Source organism: Convolutriloba macropyga, chromosome 14 (genome assembly GCF_964194025.1).
Source record: "Convolutriloba macropyga chromosome 14, txConMacr16.3, whole genome shotgun sequence".
Classification (NCBI taxonomy): domain Eukaryota; kingdom Metazoa; phylum Xenacoelomorpha; order Acoela; family Convolutidae; genus Convolutriloba; species Convolutriloba macropyga.
The window spans coordinates 26,624,816-26,646,844 of NC_134481.1; the positions used below are offsets into that span (position 1 = coordinate 26,624,816).

The following is a 22,029-nucleotide window of genomic DNA, read 5'->3' on the forward strand; positions in this document are numbered from 1 at the left end:
TATTGCCCTCTACGATACGTGACATTATACTACACACAGTAGTATCTCTTGGAAAAAGGGTAAAATATTAATCTAGCGCAAAAATTTTAATCCCAAAGAGGTTCTTCCCTTGGAAATTGGAATTGGTTTTGACCTTTACTGTAAATTTGTACTTTTTTGTCTTCCAGTATTCAAATTTTCACACCCAGAGCCTCAAATCCCGGAAATTCGGTCCGGCAAACCTCTGATTTTCCCTTGAAACAAGAGGCAAAAGAAGACCTGGATTTGAGCTTGTACTCAAACAAAAAATTTTGAAGTTCTTAATCAAAAAATAAATTAAACTAAAAAGTTCTATTATGATCTATATAACACAATTAAATCATTATCATGTCTATATATGTATCATTCATGTGTTTACAGCTACGAACATCAACGATTCTAGAGCCGTAATAGTCACATCAAAAAGCACGTCAATTTGTCAAAATATAATTATTTAATATAACCTCTAGCAAAAATAACTATTTGATTGATTTATAGGTGATAAATTGTGTTGCGTTCATTTTAATGAATCATATAAAAATTCCTTCCTTTTGTTAAGGTAATTTGAAATGCATATTAAAATGAAAATGATTTATGGGTTACAGCGATATCGATGATAACTGATATGGCGCCACGTTTTTAGGAAACCTTAAATTAATATTATTAGGGAATTAGTATCTACTTTTTTAATGCCAATTTCCTCATTTATAAAATTTTGTCTTGGTTACTTTGAACTTCTTAATTTGACAAATAAGTTCTGCATGATCCACATGAAAAAGTTGATGACCTTGAGTTGAAATAAGGAAGGAATGTTAGAAAAATTGGATCATTTATATATTTCAAATACAGCCCACTTATCCGGGAAACTTTGATTTGTTCAGAAGTTGGTTTCTTCGGCGTCTGAGCGTTTCTGAACATTAAGTAGATGTTTCGGAGTTCCGTTGACGTTGAGGGCGTCGAAGTACTCTTGACAGCGTGATATCTTCTGGTTTTTGACAAGAAGTGACCGACTCAGTTTGCGAACATTCTCTCTCTGATCACGCAGGGGTTTGTTCATGAAGGGGGACATTATGATGTACACCTGTTGAAACAAACACTTCAAATCCTTGAGGTAAGAAACCAGTTTTCTGACTGCTATTTTCTGATTGAGAGCATTGATAGCTTGAACGTATAATGGGAAAGGTATAATGGGAAAGACCCACCCACTCTCCAAAAAAACGACATTCACAAATAGTATTTCCTAACATTGTAAATCAGAATTTAAATACCAATATTTTATACGGTTTCTCAGATTTCTCAAGTTAGAAAAAAGATGAGACGTTAAGAGAAAACATCAATCAGTTAGCCCTCGAGCTATGTTAATTTCTCTAATCACAAGTTTTTATTCTTACCAGACCTAAGTGGGGAGAACAGAAGCATATTGTAATAGAGGCCTACTTCTTGTTATGAAGAAAAGAAACGGACTGCTGATATTAGATTAATTAAACTGCGAGTCTGTTGTGTTGATGACTAAAGTCATGATAACCAAGATAATTGTCAATTCAATAAGTTTCCCGGGTCGGGGTTTCTTACATCTTTTTGCAGTGAATGTGGTGAATCGCGGTGAATTATTTATTTTCACCGCAGTCACCGCATTTCTTACAATGATTCACCGCATTTGTTACAAAAATTTACCCAAAAACCTCGACCCGGGTTATGTTGAAAAAATGTCTATCAGTTAGTGAATGTGAGCGTACCCAAGGAGTGACAGCAGATGCGAGATAGGGCATGAGTACCCCCCAATTCCAGAAGAGGTAGTATCCACTGCCCTTGTTGAAGGGGGAGGGGTCACTCAGGGAAGCATTGACCAATTGGATCACGTTCTTGGGCAGTCGGATTATGGCCACAGTAGTTGACACAATGAAAAAGGTACGCGCAAGTTTGTACACCTGAAACAAACAAAATGACGATTTAGAAAACATCAAATAACACATTTGCAAAATATCCACAGTTGATCCGAAAAACTAGGATTTTTTCACTATTATCCCAATATACGAAAAGTCAAACGACGATGGATTTGTTAATAATGCATGTATAACGATTCAACGAAAGCTATTGTATTGTGATTTAAAATCACATTTTCTATGGAAATACTATATGGTTTTCCTTATTGTTTTAATTTTCTTAGTCTCAATCAGTCTCAAGAATTAATGTATTTTTTTGTTCTGATGCCACTTAGTACTACTAGTAGAGAACTATATAACTGGGTTTATTTCTTTGCTCAGTCATTCTTGGACGATCGATATATTTGTCGTTGAGAAATGTGAGTGGTATAACTACACCGACAACTAATTCAAAATCTAGCATCTGCAACCAATTTTGAATCGCAGTTTTGGAAGTGACAAAAGTTCAAAAATTGAATTTAATCTAAATTAAACGGTTTTAAGGTGATTTCGCTCACTTTTAGCGCTATTTTTCTGTCCACTTTAGAATTTGTTTGCACACCTATGAAGTAAAGTGAATTTGGGGATTTATTGGTCTCATTGTTGTTTTTTGAAAAATTATATGGAGCCACGATAGGAGTAATTTCAAAGCTTAAACAATTGTTCTAGGTCCTTGGAAGTGAAGCAAGACCATTTTTAGCATGCGGTTATTAAATTTCAGTTTTTCTATTGATTCTCCTTTTTACTTGCGAAAACTACATGAGCCAAATTTTATAATGATAAATCAATGCTGTTGTTTGGATCGACTGACTGACAGCTAAAAGTTTTATAACTTTGAAAAAAAGGGCCGATAATTATAAGCATTAAACCAATTCAAGCTCAATTTTTGAAGTCAAAAAGAAAAAAATGAGATGTTTGTTTAAAATGTTTGTGATTTTATAGTTTTTGAAACATTTGTTGTTCGTGTTGTCTATCTGTAAGGTAGTCTTATCAACATCAAGTCTCATCTGCTCTATGTAGAAGCATAAATGAATCGTTTCAGTGATCTTCCATCGATTATATTTTGAATCGGGTTGTGATAGATTTTGGGTGGTTTTAGCGCAAGTGGTTTAGATGATAAGTTGAGCTCTTTTTAAATTTTTCTGCATTCTTTAATATTTCGCGTGTGTACCGTCATAATTTTTTCACTACTGAAAATTGTTGTTATTCTAAAAATGTTTTGGGTCTTTTTTAATCATGTATGATCTTCTGAATCATTTCTTTTGTGATAACGAATCTGTGTTTTTAAAATTTTTCAATTCATCGCCTTCCTCGGTTCATGTTTCTATAAGTCAGGGAATCAAACGTTTATCACCCAGCAGCTGAATTCTTCTACGCGACGTCAATTTTCACTGCATGGTAGTTTAATGCAAGGTGGTTCTTAGTTTATTTGTGTGATAAGTTTTTTTAACAATCACGGCCTACCTAGCTTATAAAAAAACGATTTCTGCAGCCAATATTAAATTTATAATAAGAGAGCAAAATTAATTTAAAATAGATAGAGCTCGCCCAAACAATATGTATTATATGGCAAGGTTTGAAACTTGATTTCAGTGTGATAGAATTTGAATTCAGAAAATCATTGTTGTTTAGAAGAAAATAGGCGTTCACTTGATTTAATTAATTCTTCTCTGCTTGAGTATTGGTTAAGCTAAATTAGAGTTTTTTCAACGATATGTTCGATGACTTTGAAAGGACATCAACAAACTTAAAAATAATTTTAAGTGTCAGGTATTCGACAAGGGTTTCCAGACCACCGAGCAACCGAAATAACTTGGATAAGCAGAAAGTTGAATCCTGTACTGCATGGATGGTGTCATTTGGGGAGAAATATCGCTCAGACAAGAAAGAGGACAAAACCAACACAGACGGTACAATCGTGGACTTGCAGATAACGAATCTTTTTCTTAGTATGTGCGAATTGAATGCACTTCCTAAACTTAGGAGCCTACTGAGTCCTGAGAAGCTATTAGACACTCCAATTAAACACTTCAGAACTGCTATTCATAAATTTACTTCTCCAAAAAAGAAAGTAGTATGGACATAAAGGGCAGAAATTTCTGTCCGTAATGTAAGGTGTAGGGGAATCAGACGTCAATGCCCTAGCTCGAAGAAGCACGTTATTGTGACTTCCAAAAGTTCGAAAAAATCACCAATCCCGAGGCGGATTAGGTGAAAATAAAAATTATCATAGGAGCAATACTTAGAGTACTACACGTACTACAGTAAAAACCACCAATGTCCCTAGTTAAATTGTTCCAGAATTTGCAGTTTAAAAGTCAATCAGTAGTTTTCGAATCAATAGCGTTAGAACTAGTGAAGAGTATACTTGTAAACGCAAAAAATGTAGACCTCTCTCAACCATAAATGACATAGGAAGAACAATTTGTCAATGATGCATATGAATTAAGATATATTGATTTCGGATAGTTCCTCGAGTCTACCATACTTTAAACGTAATTTAAATTCTACAAATAATTTCAAGTCAATATTAAATCTTTCAAACGAATGACTACTTTAAAAGTTGCAAGCAACATTTCAAATTTGTATATCTTTTTTAAATGTTTTGCATATCTAAATAAATGTCTCTTAATAATTGAAATCCTCTCCGTTTCATGAAGATTTATTTAGTAGCAAAGCATCCTTATATTAAACGATATTTACATTTGCACAGATATTTTACCCTTGAGGTTAGATCTACTTTTATTATTTATTGAGGATATCATTAATTGTCTGAACTTATTGAAAAATAAGTTTGCGAAATAACCACTGATTTCAGTTCACAACTTTCGCTATGCATCTATGATATATGCCCATAGGGTCCATGCAAATATCAAGCTTTGATTTTAGATATTATAGAGGCGGGGCTATAATCACCTCAAAATTTTCCGACCCAAAAATTTTATACGGCATACATCAAACGCCTTCTTCTAAGACACCGAATAATTAGTGCAACCTTCAAATAAAAGCATTGAAAAAGTAAATATGGCATTGAAAAAATAATCAACAATTAAAATCTGTTTACGTAGGCAGTGGAAAAATATCACTTAAAAGTTAAGCAGTCTGTCTAAATAAGGAAACAACAGACAAAGAAAGGTACAAGGGTAAAAAATTAACAGTTTTCAAAACGCACGTTAAGAAACCGCCACTTATAAACTAAAGTAGAGCAGTATGTGGTCCTCATGCGAAAAATGATCATGGAACAGGAATACCCGTTTTGAGTCGGAATAAAGAGCGGGAGAAATATAAATTTTTTGCACACTAGATCAAGTAGGGGTGAAGCCAAACAAATTTTGAACTCCAATAAAAAGAGCAAAAGTCAAAGAGCAGAACAGTTGGTAAATGCAATTTGCTGCGTAAATCGAAATCCAACCAAAGTTTTGATTAAAAATGCCTCAGCAAACTAAAACTGAATTGAGTAATGAACTTTCAAGACTTACAAACACCATCGAGGACATGCGAAAGCAGTTAAAGCAAAAAAAAACGAAATCGTGCAAGAACAGAAACCATTAATCGACAAACAAGCTCAAACGATTTCAGAACAAAACCATGTCATTGAAAAACAAAAGCAGCAGATAGAATTGAAAGATAATGCAAACGCGTACCAGTGTCGAATGATTGATCAATTCCAATCGGAAGTCGGATATTTACGGGATCAGAACAGTTCGCTATTCGAAAACCTAATGGGTCACAATATTCAAAATTCAACTAATTTTTTTGAGCCGTCGGAACCAAAGTTTTTTCCAAAATTTATTAACAGAAATACTAACCATCTTATAATTTCAGACAGCACATACAAAAGGATACGACAATCTGATATTTCTTATGATACTGGGATTCATTCTTATCCCTCTGCAACAATTATTGATTTGGGACAAACAATCAAACAGTATTCGTCAGGAGCAAAATGCCAATCACTCATTTTTCATGCGGGTCATAATAGTATAGATAAGGGTGTTTCGGGGGTGGCCGCAGCGTCTCAATTATGTGAAACTGTTACAAAAGCAATCAAAAAGTTGAAACCTCACCGAGTTGTACTCTCTGAAATTCCACAAGTTAAAAATGGCCATTATGAGCGTGAATCGAATAATATTTATATTGTAGAGTTCAATAAGCAATTGGGAAATATAGCTTTGGAGTTAAACGGAACATTTAAATGGACAAAAGTAGAGGTTTTGAAATGCAACATTACAACATCCGAAATATCTAATGATGGTGTTCATTTAAATTTGGCTGGAGTACAAAAAATTGTCAAGAGTATTCGGAACTATTATCAACAGCATAATATTACTGTGTCACAAAACAACATTGCACTGCGACAAATTCAGCGTTTTTAATCAATCCTTTGGTTGTGTGACTTAATGTTTTTTGTCAGCAAAAATGAACATTTCCAAATTAATAGTTTTTGCTTTTTTACTTCAAATGAAAAGCACCTCAAATGAAAAGTTTATATATTCGGTTATGTCACACAACCAAAATCATGATAATTATAAAATGAAAATTAGGTTCCGCTTTTTTTGATTTTTGAATATGTGCAAAATAGTTCTTTTACACTTCATGCGCTTGCTCCAAAGTGGTGATGTTCATCTAAATCCGGGTCCCTTTTCTCAGATTCGTGAATCGGACATGCTGATAGACATAGTTACAAAAGATTGCAAAAATCTAAGTATTTGTCTCTTCAATGCACGCAGTTTAAAAAACAAATATGACTTTTTCACTAACTTTTTGACAAATTTGACTCAAAACACAATAGTGATCCCAACTGAAACTTGGTTGAATGAAACAGATATTTATCCGGAGAATTTTTTGAGTCCGAAGCACAAATTTTATTCAAAATCAAGGTCATCAAAGACAGGAGTAAATAAGGGTGGGGGTGTTGCAATCTGGGTTCCTAGAGACATATCTTCAAACAGCGAAATGATCTAAATGTACTCAATGAAAGCTTTTTTGAGTCCTGATCGGTAGAAATATCCGGACTATCGGTGAACAAAATCCTAATTAATGCTTCAAATTGTCCAAATAAAAACTTGGGAAACTATTTCATTGACGAATTAACATCAGAGACTTCCTCGGCGTACTCAAACACTGACGAAGTTTTGCTTTTTGGCGATTATAATCTCAATTATTTCAACAAAAGAGAATCAACTTTATTGGATGAATTTGCCAGTAATTCCGGACTTACCTGGTCAAACACAGAAAAACCAACACGAGCCACCAGCCAAGGCGTAACACCAATCGATCATGGGTTTTCCAGCAAAAACCAAATTCAAGATGTTCAGATTTTTTCCCCATCAGTTGAAATGGATCACTTGATTGTTTTGTACACTACCAATTTTTTGTTGAACCTAAGAACAGGAAGCAAAGTGTTATCAGTAGAAACAAAAGAAAGTTCGATGCAAATAAATTTAGTCTCGATCTTTCAAATCAGGACTGGAGTAACTTATATCAATCTGAAAATGGAAATAGCATGTACAATGTTTTCATAAACGTTTTCAGTACTACTCTAGAGTTGCACGCCCCACTTATAAAAAGCTTTCAACCAGAAAGAAAAATTGCTGAAAAACCTTGGCTAACAAAAGAGTTGAGAGAAGAAATCACGAAAAAACATAGACTTCTTATTATCTGGAAAAAGAACCCATCGGAGCAAGCGCATACCATTTTCAAATATCAGAGAAATTTGGTTAATAGACGTTTAAAAACAGCCCAAAACGAGTTTTGCAAACAATTTTTCAAAGATCTACCAACAAGTAAAGAACAATGGAGTTTCATCAAAAAAAGAATTGGCAAAGAAAGGGAGTGTCTCGTTATAGACAAACTAGTCGATGGTGAAAGAGAATTAGAAAACGAACTTGATATTGCAAATTGTCTCAATAAAAGTTTTAAAAAACTAGGCTTATACAATGGACAATATGTGAGCGCTCCAAATATTTCTCGCATAGAAGTTAGGGAAAAGTTTTGCTTCAGAACAGTTACACTAAAGGAACTCTATGATGCCATTGATTCACTCGACAACAATAAGTCTCCGGGTCCAGGCGTTTTTAATGCTTGGGCAATCAAGGCAGCAAAGTTTGCAATTGGAACCCATTTGCAGTTTGTTTTTAACACATGCATTAGTCAAAATATTTTCCCGGAAAATTTAAAACTTGCTTTCATTAGTCCGGTCTACAAAAAAGGGGATGTGAAAATTTGTGAGAACTATAGGCCTATCTCAATTACCCCAATGTTTGCAAAACTCTTTGAGCGTATACTTCTCAATCAGGTTAACGAATTTATGCAAAAAGAAAAAATCTTGAACGGTACACAGTTTGGATTTCAAAAACATAAGTCTTCTACAGATGCTGTTTTACACTTAATCGAAGCATTACAAGAAAATTATGATAATTTAAAATTTCAGTTGCCGTTTTTATCGATCTGGCTAAAGCATTTAATTCAATATCGCACGAAATTTTTCTCAAAAAGATTGATGCTTACGGTTTTTCAGAAAGTACAGTTGATTTATTTGCTTCATTTCTTAAAAACAGACAACAGTGTGTTAGGATAAATGATGTTTACTCAGAATGGTTGGAAACAAATCATGGTGTTCCACAGGGAACCGTTTTAGGGCCACTAGTTTTTCTTCTCTACATTAATGATTTTCGAGAAAAGGTACAAGGAAACTTCGACATAGTTCAATTTGCTGATGACACATGTTTCCATTTTAGCAGAAACAATGTCAGCGAACTGGAAAAATCTGTTTCTGAAAAACTGGAGAAAACAGATAATTATCTAAAGGAAAACAAATTAACCATGAATAACGGTAGAACTGAAATTCTTTGCGTCTCGAAAAAAAATGAAAATTTTAATCAAATAGTTTATCGGGGACAAGAAATTAAGCCACAAAGTCACTGCAGATACTTGGGTATAATGATTGATTCTAAATTAAATTTTCATGTACAACTCAACAAAGTCCTGTCAAATATGGCCACAGCGACTAGATCCATATATCTTATACTTTATCGGTTACCTCTGAAAGCACGATTGATGCTATTCAAATCCCTAGTCCTTTCTCATTTAACGTTCAGTGCTCTATTTTTTCAAAACTTGGAATTCTCTGCAATGCAGGGAATTAATCGACAAATCAATTGGGGAATTAAAGTTTGCTATATGAGAAAAAAGTTTGAGAGATCTACAGATCTCTTAGTAAAATCTAACACTTTGCCTGCACAACTTTTAATAAGCCAGATGAGCGTTTCAAAACTTAGGAATGATATTTCATTATTGAAATCAGATGGCAGTGAGAGTTTTGCTCTGAGTGGTAATGTCTTAGTAAGAAAAAACAACAGAACTGAACAGCTAATTCTCCTAAGGTCGAGCAGTCGATCATTACAAAAAAGAAGCATCCTAAAATGGAATAAACTTCCGCGGGAAGTCCGGACTATCAGATCACGCTCAAAGTTTAAACGCATGTTAAAACAGCATCTGCTCCAAAAATTCAAATTTGTACCGTTGGAAAGGAACGTTGGTGGCTTCAAAAGTTATTTTTACCTTTAAAAAACGGAACCACTAATTTTGATTTTTAACATTGTACTAATTTTGTATATATAATTTTAAACTTGTAATATTTAACCCCCGGGTTATATTTTCAATTTACTTGTTTAAACAAAAAAACAATAACTTTTTTCCCAAGGCGCCCCTATTTCAAGATGCTACTGTAAAACAAAAGAGCCTCCTCTTTGTTAAAAAAATAAACATAGCCGGTAGAATACCTGAAACAAGTCGAATAGTCGTGCAATGAAATCTCTTTCAATTAACCCTACCTACTTTAAAAATATCAAAAGAGATACAAGCATTGCAGCGCAATATAAATTTGGAAACAACCAATTTTGAGTTTTCTTGTAATTCTCACCTTGTAATTCTCTCCCGAAACACGCAGACGTACTGATCAGCTCTGTGACCATCCGAAAGTTAAAAAATACAAAAATGAGCTTTCGCACCTTGTTTTTTGTCAACGATGGTTTCTTCATTAGACACACTCTGATGTCAATAAGGAATCGCATAATTATTTCAATCAAATTAAAAAATAACATTCTCTTATAAACAGAGAGCTTGACACAGCCCAACGCCTCAAAATTAACTCATCTGTACTCATTGTTAGCAAAATTACCCAAGTTGGAATCTCCGAAAAATTACATCGGCAGATGATGGGACCCTACAAGACAGTTGAAACTCCCACACTTTTAACTTAAAAAACAGAAGATTTTTCAAGTAAACAGACTATTTGTCACCGAAATAACCTTGTCCATTTTTTCGCCAAGGAATTGACTGAGTAAGAACCGATGGACAAATACGCCTCGGATAACTCCCTCTTTAGGCTACCAACAGAGAAATCAACGGTTGCAAGACCGAAGTCTCTCGTTTAATTTAGACACAAAAATCACCACTGAAAAAAAACAGCTCATTTTTATTCGAAGCCTACAGAACAGCTGTCTAAGTAATCTAATACATATTCGCCTGAAAATCCTAGCAGTGACGTTTGTTTACAAAGACAACCTCCAAAAGACTACAAATATTTATACAAAAATCTAATTTTCCTCTTTCACGAACAAGAAATTATTAGTAAAGACATAGACACAGTTCAATCTAAAATAGCATGACCTTTATCGCAGTTTTCAGCTGAACGCAAAATAGAATAATACTACAACAAAAATACAAAAATAGTTTTCTCCAAAACTGCCTATGTTTACCCATGCTTTTCAATGGCTATTTTAGCGGAACCATTCCATCCCTTCCACCAGGAAATGAAAAAAGTATGAAAACTGCTCATTAAGAAATGAAATAATGACATTTATGATAACCAAGAGTTAAGTTATCAAATGGTCTTGTTATTGGTGTAGGAAACCCACGCCCCCAACCCAATTAGCTTATTTATTCAGATACAACCCAGTAATTTTTTGTCAGCACCCGAAAAAGTTGAATTCAGCCAAAAACGAATTGACTTATATAACTTTACAGTGTTTCTCGTAATGCATTCAGTTGCAATTCTCGCTCTCTCCCTCTCTCTGTTTCTGAATCTTACAAAAGCTAACTCTAACTCTTTAACTCTCCCTGCTTTCTTGTAAGCTCCAACTTAAAGAACTCTAACTTCTGTTGTCCTTTAAATCTCTCAACTAAAGAGTTCTAACTCTCTCAATCCCCTGAATTAAACGTTAAGAACTGCCACAGAACAGTTATTTCAATCTTCTTCCTTTTTTTCCTCATAATCTTGTCAGATCACATTCAACATAGCAACTCTTTGCATTCGAAACTCTGTAACAATACAGTCACACATCATATCAACCTCACTTCATCGTGCCTTCCACTCAAAAGAAAAACCTTGGTACAGAGCACCGCCTCGCCAACTTCTACTTCTCTCACTAGTTCACAGCGGCACACGTTAACTTTTAAGCACAGTCTCAACTTGAAGAAAATTTTGCTTCATCTAGCTCACAGCATCACCCCTCACTCACACACGTTTTTCATTCACAATACTGAAAATCGTTTACTCTAATTGGATAGTTCACCAGGTATGCACATGAACTTACAACAGCCTCTAGAAGTACTTTATTAAAAAAATGCCTACGCAGAAACTCTAATAAATTTCATAGCGTAGATTACATATTTTTCTCAGAATTTTGTTTTGATAACACTTCGATATCTTCGGGTCTTCGATATCAGAAACTTTCAAAACGAAGATGTTCAGTTTTCTGGTTTAGATATTTCCCCATCAGATCACTCCAAAAATTTCAGAACTATTGTACGTAGAGCTAGTTTATGCATTAAAATGAGATGCTATTCCGGTAATTTATTATTTCAAATTTTTTAAAGACGCTTTAATTTGAATGACGGGCTCCAATACAAGTGAACAATCATCTTCTCCCAAGACAATTTTTTTTGTTTGATAGAAAAAATTTTACACTTGATGAATTGATAGGATTCATTCTTATCTGATTTTCTAGATCTCATCTATTAACACTGACCTCTCAGCAAAATCTCTCTGGTCAGTAATCGAAGTAAGCATAATACGTTTAAATCTTTTAGTTCTTGTAGTTAAATCAAAACCTGCATTCTTCTGGACACTTTACTCAATATTGTTTTTTCGGCACCACCGATCTATCAACAACAACCACAAAAAGAAGCACATCAACTTAATCTAGGATATTTAGTATCAACTACAAGTTTTCAAACTGCAAGCAATGCCTAGGCAAACATCCGGATACAACAGGTAAGTACGTCACTTTATCTCTGAAACTAGACGCTAAATTTCTAATACCCCCCCTGTCTCTTTTGGAGACCATGATAACGGAGAAAAATTACAAAAATGGGCAAAACAAAGAATTAAAAAGTCCAATAAATTTGCAATTACAGAAAAAACTAGTACACAAAGTGTTGAAACAGTTTGAAACAATATTTTTAGTTGGAATCGTTGTAGAACAAGACTAAATCATTTTTCATCCTCAAGCAGCAACTCCACTTATCTTTAGAGTTAAAACAAAGCCTTCACCAATAAATTTCCAGCAAAACGATTGTAGTTTCGAAAATATACAAAAAACCGGGCCAGGCGTTTTATAAATAACAGTCCTCGCTCACGATTATAACATACGTGTCCACAACAAATCTAATCATCCCTCTCACAAGTTTGTTCTCTTCGAACACAGCGCTTGTAAAACGAGTTTTCTCCACAGCAAAATTTGCCCGCGCAAGATGCCGTCTTTTCAAAAATCAGAACTATCTAAATACGTTTTTTCTTTTTCGTTTTCCACAAAAACAATTTAGCGACAAACAAAATTTTTTTTTCAAAAAAAAGTTGCCATAAAAGAGGCTATCTGTTTGATATTAATACTGAAAGAACTTTTTTCCGTACAAAAATGAACATCGTCGAGAACTTTCTGGACTGGGACTTGTTAAAAAAACATCATTTTGAACCGCAATTTGTTCAACCTGATTTCATAGATGATGCACGCTAGCATTCTAACATTGAATCTAGACAAAGCAGATTTCAATTTGACCACTGGAGCCCATTTGCTTTCCAGTACAGAAAGTATACAACCGCTCGGATCACCACTGAATACCGAAAGCAACGGATTTTTCGTGGACAAACTCTCCGGGATACAATCCCCGCTATGAAAACGATGTCAATCACACAATAGGATGGTCTTCACAACTCACTAACACTACACGTACTCTAGTCTTATAATTAGAAAACATTTACTATTATGACACAAGCATTACATGTAATATGGAATTGGTGTACTATCCCTTAAGCTGCGCAATTAAAGCTATATTCAATTGAGATTCTAAAGACCAGTGTCCAATATTTGACGTAACGATTTCACAGGCTCCACTGATAAAACTTCAAACTAAAATTTTTTGTCGGAGCACTCACAAACAATAAAATCAAACACATGACAAAAACAGAATGCCCGCTTGTACACAACTGTGTCTCAAGACTGCTTATATGTGGAAACAGCTCCGTTTCAATTCGAAGCAATCACTGAAATTTTTTACGTTCGTAGTGAAGATAGAACTTTTTATGCAAAACAATTTTAAGGTTTTCCGCCCCTTATCGTGAAGTCCCTGATTATGCTAGAGGGAAAAACTCAAAACAATTTTGAGAAGCTCATCCCAGAATATATAAAATAATACTCTCAGTATCTCCTTACGCAAAAACTAAAGCTCGAATTCCAAATGATTACGTTATACCACACGAATCTTTAGTCTATCTTAAATCTGAAAAGTACAAACTCTTTAGAAAACAAAGTTGGCTTCGACGCTGTTCATCCAAGTGTACAGACTGACGCTAAAATTGATTATGACATTAGCCGTGTAGTACTAGAAAGGGATCACACAAATCTATATATTTATACATAAAAGAAACTATGTGATTTTTAAAAAAAACCTCAAACATACTGCTTTTATTTTACCGACAGAGAAAACCCCCTCTAATAAGGAATATAGTTAAAGGGGAAAAAACTTTTGCAATACTAAAAAGCTCTAAAGTTTATTAATTTGTGTAAAGTAGAACAGTTTCTTCAGCTCTCTATGTACTTGAGAACTTGAAAACACTTCCCTGGTATCACAAAGCCTTTTCATCGGTAGGTAACACTTGAGGCCGTTGCTGATGCTTCATAACATCAAACGCCGTTCCCTGTTCAGACGCGAACCATCGTTAAATTATTCAGACTCTGATAATATGCAAAGGCTCTTCACACACTATATTTCTAATGCTCGAAAGAATGGCATATATATACATAGTGCTTGGACAAACGAAACGTTACCAATTAATAGATGACGCAGCAGAAAAACATGAAGTAGCCAAAGCCGTAAAACTTGCAGATATTGCAAGACAAGCTCAGCTACAAGCACACTACCTTTAACTACAAGAACAATATACAGCCTACTTTGAAAAATTCTTCGTAAATAGTAAAGAATTTACTCTCGACCGTCTCACTTGGGGTGATAATTTCAAAAAAAATTCCTTAATGCTCAGTGATCGGAATTTTTGGACACCCTTGCATAGTAAAAAAATGGTCTTTGTATGGACAGTGTGTAATTTTCTACAATGTCTCTTTGGTTAATTGGGAACTGACAGAACGCATATATTTTAAAAACAATTACTAGAAATTAATGTAACATTAGCACTGACAATTACAGCCGAAGTTTTTGGAATTTTATCTCAGACAATTTTTCATGTATTAGAAGCTTTTTTTGATAGTTACAACAAAAATTTCAGCAAGAAAACACTCTACAACTACCGCTAACTGACGGTCACAAAGTGGAGTGATCTCAATAGACAAAGTTTGGAAAACTTATGTTGGAAAGCTTCATCGCCAGTACACATAGATTCAAATTTTAATCATCGTGCTACAGCTCTTCCGACAACAACCTGAGATTGTTATGAACCCCACCCCCTTAAAACGAAAATTAAACTTGACTTTATTTCTCTCCACATAGAGTCTTTTCAACCCCAGACACCTGAACCTTTACAAGCTATTTCTATAATACAAGACCCTTTGATGATTCAGATTATTAGGAAATTCCTGAAGATCTCTTTATTAATTTAACAAGCACTCATATACAACTTCTTCGGCTTTAGTGACACCTCAATTGTCAACCCAATGGCTATTTAACATATGGAGAGCTGGCTAACACCACTCAAGGTCGAATCAACACCATTTGATCTCTTGACGCTCATGGTGGAAAGCACCCGTCCTTCGCCATTTGAGGCTCCGTTTGATCACACAAAACTGGAGCACGTTGGATGAGAGATACAAAAACAAACACCTGCGCTATTAACAACTGCACAAATTTCTCCACAATCTCATTTTATGTCCTCTCTGTCCTAATCATGGGTAAATCCTCGACCTTCAACCGCCACTTAATTTGTTGCTCCTCGCGAGCAACAAACGAGCTTCCCCTTTTGACATGCAATGATTCGAATTTACCTCAGATTGTCCAAATGCCACAATTTACTAGCTCGTCTCAAGAGCCATTAGTATTCACTCAAGAGAGCAGACAATCGTCAATTTGATCTTGGGCAGATGAATAGTGGTAAAACCATACGAAAAAAGGGATGCCCGAAAAAGTCATCCTAAACGTCAGAATTGTTGGACGTATTAGGATAACCCCTCCCTATCCCGTCAATCAATCAACGTACTCGCTCACAGTAACACTCGATACAATAGCCTGACTGTACTTAGACCAAGACCACAAAACCCAAATCCACGTCCTCCTCCTTATGAAAGGCCGTATTTTACGGATGGCTATCTGCTTACGGAAACTTAGCCCTGTCGACAGCCCATTTGGCCTCGACAACTATGCGCTCCCCGGCAAATTGGAGGTGCCTCATTTAGGACGCCACATAAGTCAGCCTCAAAATCTTGAACAATCAATCGTATCGATGCACACTTACCAGCTTGTTCAAAATCCCTTCGATAAGACAAAACTCTCCTTCACATGAGTTCACGTCTTCAGTGCGAAAATACCATAATTATATCTCCCCAATATCTTAATTACCTTTTTGTTTTTCAGCCGCAGAATCGTGAAGGCACTCAGTGTTGTGAAGCCGCAGTACTGTGAGAAGATTTTGGCCCTATTCGAAATTAATTCCTCTTTGTGCGCCTATTCGAGGCTTTCCATCGCACATTAGCCGTCCCCATCAAGTATTTGCGATGTACCAAAGGAGGTGACACAAATAAAATTTACAGACATGCCTTCATCCTCCTTCTTCGCGATTAGATTGCTTATAAAATGGCTGAAAGAAACCCTCCACAGGAAGAGAAGGATATCTTTCACCCCCGTCTTGCAATGCAACCTCATTGCAACATCGACCTCTATCATCAAGCTCTGGCAGCGTGTCCCCCTTGAAATCCAGAGTTTTTGAACTATTCCGCCACCCTGAGAACGGCGCTCCAGATGTTAACTTCGTACAATTCTAATGGCCACTAAGGATACTGAGACCTAGCTCTCACAACTTGGAAAGTTTGATACAGATTTCCCTCCTCAAAACTTATTTTTTTTTCATTTTTATGTTTATTTATTATAATTGTGTAATCTTATTAAATTTTTCTGTTCATTATTCTAAAAGACAATCCTTCACTCTTAATTGAAGAATTAGAACATTTTTCTTCTTCTTTTCTCTGGTCAGAACTTACACTGAAGGAAATTAGCTCGGAAAGTTTAATAGGAGTAAGTAGCTCACAGTGGGTAAATAAAAGTCTAAGCACGATGCACGATTTTAGCTGGTAAATCCTTTTGAAACTAAATGCACTAAAAAGAGAGGAACTGAAATCTCTTTGTAGCCCCAACACCGACTCACGGACTACAACTCTCCGACCTGCCGGGATTAAATTTTCACTGCACGACATTAAGAGACAGCAGGATGCTCAGCAGTGGACGAGACGTCACTAAACAGAATACCCTGGTATTGACGTGTTACTGACTTCACAAATGACAGAATGTTGACCTTTCAATGATGACGCTAGTCACCTAATTTACTCGACAGGTACCAACACACTCAACATGTTTTTAGCTACAATTCTTAAAAAACTCTTAAATTATACTCCACAATCATTGGCTGAGGAGACTCTGTTTTTCTTTTAATTATAGCAAGGACACTTTTTTCCATTGAGTCTATTAGTCAGATACTGTTAGATAGTAAAAGATGTATGATATCAAAATAAAAATAAGTGGAAATATTCATATGTGACATGGAACCTAATATCAGTCGGGCTATCTGATATTTCAATAGAATGAATGAAAAATTAATCTCATCAATTTTTTTAGTCAAGTGAACAAAAAATGCCTAATTGCATCAAACATCACAATTTGTAGTTCTATGCAGTTTCAGTAACAAAACTCCCATGTCTAAGGAACCTTGAAGAAACAAAGCATTGTGATCATGCTACTCAATTCTAATTATCTCATTGAGATTTTGCAGTCTCAACTAAGGGTTTAAAGCGCTCGAAAAACCTATCAAACGTTTGGCTAAACACCAAAGATTACATGCGGCATCAAATGCACAACTTCAGCTGCAGAGTGTCAAAATTAAGCAAAAGGTAGCTCCTTGAGTTTTTAATGAGTGATCCGATAGTCAAATCGAAATCGAAGAAGACAGATAATTGATAGGAAAAAGATACAACCACAGATTCCAAATTCAATTCACAAAAGAAGTTGATATACCCAGTTTCAAAATTTTTTAATGGTTAAGACAGTTTATGAAACAGAAAAAAGTATGGACAATTTTTCATTTTTTCCTCGAAAAGATATGAAGATGATTTTTTATAAAGATGTCCAGTTTATGCAAAGTAACCATGTCATGTTAATAAAAATGACAAAACAAATTACCAAAAACCGAATTTGCGAACAACAAGCACTGAAACGTTGAAAAAAGACAATAAACGGCCTTCCTGCAAAGGGCAAAGGTTAAAAAAAAAACACGAAGCATCACATTAGAACAAGTAAAATTGGTTTAAAAAGACTAAATCTTCATAGCATTTTGTAATGAAAAACTGCAATAGCAAACAAATAGCATTTCATTGTTTTAGATAACGATAAAAGGTCAAAATCAACGGCAAGTTAATTAAACATCGTCAAAATAGGCAAAATTTTCCAAGAGATTTCAAAATTGGTTTCCTAGCCATTATTTTAGGCTGCAAAATTAAACCATGAGGCTACTAAGACACCATAAGCAATTTGATTAGACCCGTTATTATTGAGAATAAGGGAAACAAAAAACAGCAAGATCTCAAAAACCAAGACAGTGAAACATATTCACTTGATTTCACAAAAAGCGGCTACGAGTTGTATTTAATGAGACTAGTTCACAAAACAAAAAGAAAAATGACAAAAAGAATAAAATTCGAAAGTTAACTAATTTTTTCAAAGACAAATAAATTCAAAGACACTAAATGCTGGAAAAATTGAACACAAACAATATAAAAACTACTGATGACCTCTTTGGAGGCCCAATGGTCCCTTCATTGATGCCATCTGGTGATGAAGCCAGAAAACAACAACAACACAGGCTGAGTCAAACTCAGAAACATGCCGAACGACAACAAAGACCGTTAAGATTGAAAAAACTGTTTAATTGACTGAAAACATTTACTAAGTTCACTGTCATATCTTGTTATACAGCCCATGGTACCTTTCGTTAGGCAAATTTATTGACATGAAAACAAAAAGAAGAACAAAAAACCAAAAGAAAATTACACTAAAATTTCACGAGCAACAGTGTCAAGTCCTTAATATTACTAAACTTATGACTAACAATGCAAGCTAAACTTAGTAGCTATTGCCATTAAAATTCACTTGGTCTTCACCAAGAGCTCAATTTTTTTATCATCAATCGAATTTAGTGATCAGACCTTATGAAGAACAAAAAACAGGCCGAATCGAGTTTCACCAAAGTTTCACCAGAACACCTTATTGTCAAAATCAAAACAACAATTAAGCTGTTGAAAAAAACATTTCTAGGTTCACTTATGATCTTAAAACTGTCAATGGGACCGGGGACCTTTTTATAGAATTTATAACACGACAACCAAAATCCCAAAGAGGTGTAAAACTTTAAAATTATGTTACGTTTCTAAAAAAAGTCATAAATAATTCAGGAAAAAATCCTTAATTGTCTAGCAAATAGAGTCATATCAATAAAATTTGTCATTGAAAATCATAAAAACAGCATCTCTGAAATAGAAAAAAATTGCAAAAAAAATTTCTCTATCCACTTTAGAAGCAATTTCAAAAAATTTTACGCTTCAAATTTACTCATTCTTTTCTTACTCTTACTGTTCTAGCTTTACCGAAATCGGTGATGGAATTTGACTTCTCTATGACGTTGGAAAAACGAAAAGATATCAAGATCTTAAGGAAACGCCGTCTAGTGTAATATAAACCAAATCCTTTCGATTGTAAAATATTAACACTAATGACAGCCTCGCTATTGGGTGTGGTGGTTACCAACAACACGAAGTTTCGCTATTAAAAACATTATTGGGTAGAACTATCTAAAGTTCATAAAAAATTACAATACAATTACGGCAAATTGCCGATTGTTCACAAAAATTTATGCAAGCATCGACCCCCCCCCCCCCCCCCACTATGTGGAATCGGCACAATTAGGGATGAGTGAAACGTACAATTTGAATATAATTTTTATGTATAGTACTTGAACGGGCTAAAAAAAGTAGACAAAATTAAGCAGGCACGTGAACAAATTGAGGGAGTAGTAGGAAACATTTGGAATTACATTAGGTCCTTCATAAGGTGATTAGAACGTCAAATCATAAGCAAACGTTCTCAAATCTCCTTAAATACCCGGGTTCTTTTAGGTTGTTTGATAACTCCCCAACCGGTTAATGATCACTTATTTATGATTGTCATGTGGTTCTAATTTACTGCTTAACCAGGCTCTTGGGGAATTCTAAAATAACCTCAATTTGGGATTCAAGCACAAGAAAATAATTATCACTTTGTTTGTAATCTAAGAACACTGACGCAATGAACTAAATTCAATATGTTACGATTAGGAAAAATCGCTCGAGGGAAAATTTTGATCAATTATTTTGCTTTTGAATCTAATGTTTTTACGCTAAATTAAGACGAAAATCTTTTTTTTTCAAAAATGAACATTCAAGACAACAAATATTCCGATCAACTCTGGAGTCAGCTGCTTTGTACAAATCAGAGGCGTCTATATTTGGTGTTGTGTCAACAAGCAGCTGGGGTGCCAAAAAAGACTTCTAACTAATTCTTGATCAGATGAGAAACTCCCAACATTGTGAAATTATGAGCTCATTTGGCCGCATTTTATGATTCAACATAGTCTAATTTTTTTGAAAAAATGTTTAATTGGATATGGCCTTCCGTGTTACATACCTTGGGTAACCATTCCCGAACGTGCATTTAAATTTAGCGCACACACACGCAGACACGCGCTAACACTTACATACTATTAAATTCCCTCTTCAAGGCCGTAAAGCGGGTCGATTTTGTAAAATAAAAATCTGATTTCCCTTTTGTTTTTTGTGTTTGCAGCCTTCTGGTAACTACTCTATTAATATCTTACTCTTACTCCAGGTTGCACGTAGTTACCAAAGGCCCATTTAGCTGATTGGCTACGTCTTGCAAAGTAAATTAAATGTTACAAGTACCCACGCGGAAGTTGGAATCGCACATAAAAGATACCTACTTGGCGGTAGTTAAGCTGAAAATACTATTTTTTCATGCCGTAAATTTTACTCAAAAATAAAGACTAGCTAGAGTAAATTGTGGCATGAACGGGCTATCCAGAAAAAAACAGAATGTATCTAGACTGATACGTTGCTGATTTGCTCTACCACCAACCTCTGGATATTTTATTTAGTAGTTTTTCATGCTAATTATTAAAATTTTTCTACAGTTAAATTTAAGTGAGTCAGGTCTCTTTTTCTTTGTACGTATTTACCGGTCTTTGTTTCTCTTCAACATCATCAGTGATCTGTTTTATTGTCATTGTTTTTATCCTGTTTTATCCCCCAATTTGACCTGGTTGATTTTTTTGTAACATTTGTAATTCCATTGATTGAAGAAGGCGAGGTGTTGACCATTTTTGTTTTGTTTTGGGAGATTTTAATTTATTGTTTTCAACAGAAATATAAGAACAACTCAGTCGCTTATAGTATAAATTTGCGAGCAAAGATAATAGGTGTAGAGTTTTTTTTAAATATTTGATGCAAATAGGAGTCTTAAACAAGGAACCAAAGAATTGTGCTTTTTTTCTTTTTTTCTGTAGATTGGTTGAGTTTTGGTCATTTTTTTCTAATCGTATTCGGAGTCATCCGGCTTTGTTCTTTATGTAGTTTTCTCAGAAAAGTGGATGAACTCTTTCTCCTCAACAAAAAAATCAGTAAATTATATTTACGCGCGTGAACAAACATTTGTTCACGCCAGCGTCCCTTTTACTAATTCCTCTCGAAATAAAAACATCATATTTAACAAGATGCTCAGTATTAACTCGGTTGCTTGTCGTTAGAGAGAAAATCCGATTTGAAGACCCGGGAAATAGGGTTAAGGAAATAAGATCTTCAATTAATCTCACATTGCTTTAAATAACCCAAAATAATTTACAGCTAGCGGGCATTTTGCTTACATAAGTTGAGGTTTGGTTCACAAAATTTAGAAAGAAAATAATGACTCAAGCTGAATTTTCATTATTTTAATGTCTCCTTTAGAAATGAATATGTTGACCGAAATTCAAACATTCCAATTGTATTGAGTTTTAATCCGTCTAAACGTCTATGTAAAATTGGAGTGGACTTTAAAAGCCTCTTGGATGTCTTCAAAACCTATTTTACCCTTTTGTTGTAAATGGTATATTCTGCGATACCCCAAATACCATTACGCCATATAACTCACTATAGAACCCGCGCACCCCCCCCCCCCCCCTCCAGATGCCCTCCATTTAATTTTCCCAAGAAGGGCGCACCTTTTGGGATGGCCGCCAAAATGAACAAAAATGAAGGAAAAAATCAATTTTCTTATCTCGTTAACA

The 22,029-nt window shown here is 34.9% G+C and overlaps 1 protein-coding gene across 2 annotated transcripts in view; it reads right to left on the bottom strand.

Moving 5' to 3' along the window:
* Positions 1 to 802: 802 nt before the first annotated feature.
* LOC142353727 (trissin receptor-like) overlaps positions 803 to 22,029 on the bottom strand; it is a 111,906-nt gene continuing 90,679 nt past the window's right edge. For both annotated transcript variants that reach the window (XM_075406067.1, XM_075406068.1), the window contains exons 5-6: positions 1,755 to 1,946; positions 803 to 1,099 (exon numbers count right to left, since the gene is read on the bottom strand). In XM_075406067.1, the coding sequence (XP_075262182.1) occupies positions 896 to 1,099; positions 1,755 to 1,946 (396 nt within the window). In that variant the 3' untranslated portion in view covers positions 803 to 895. The remainder of the gene's footprint in view (positions 1,100 to 1,754; positions 1,947 to 22,029) is intronic.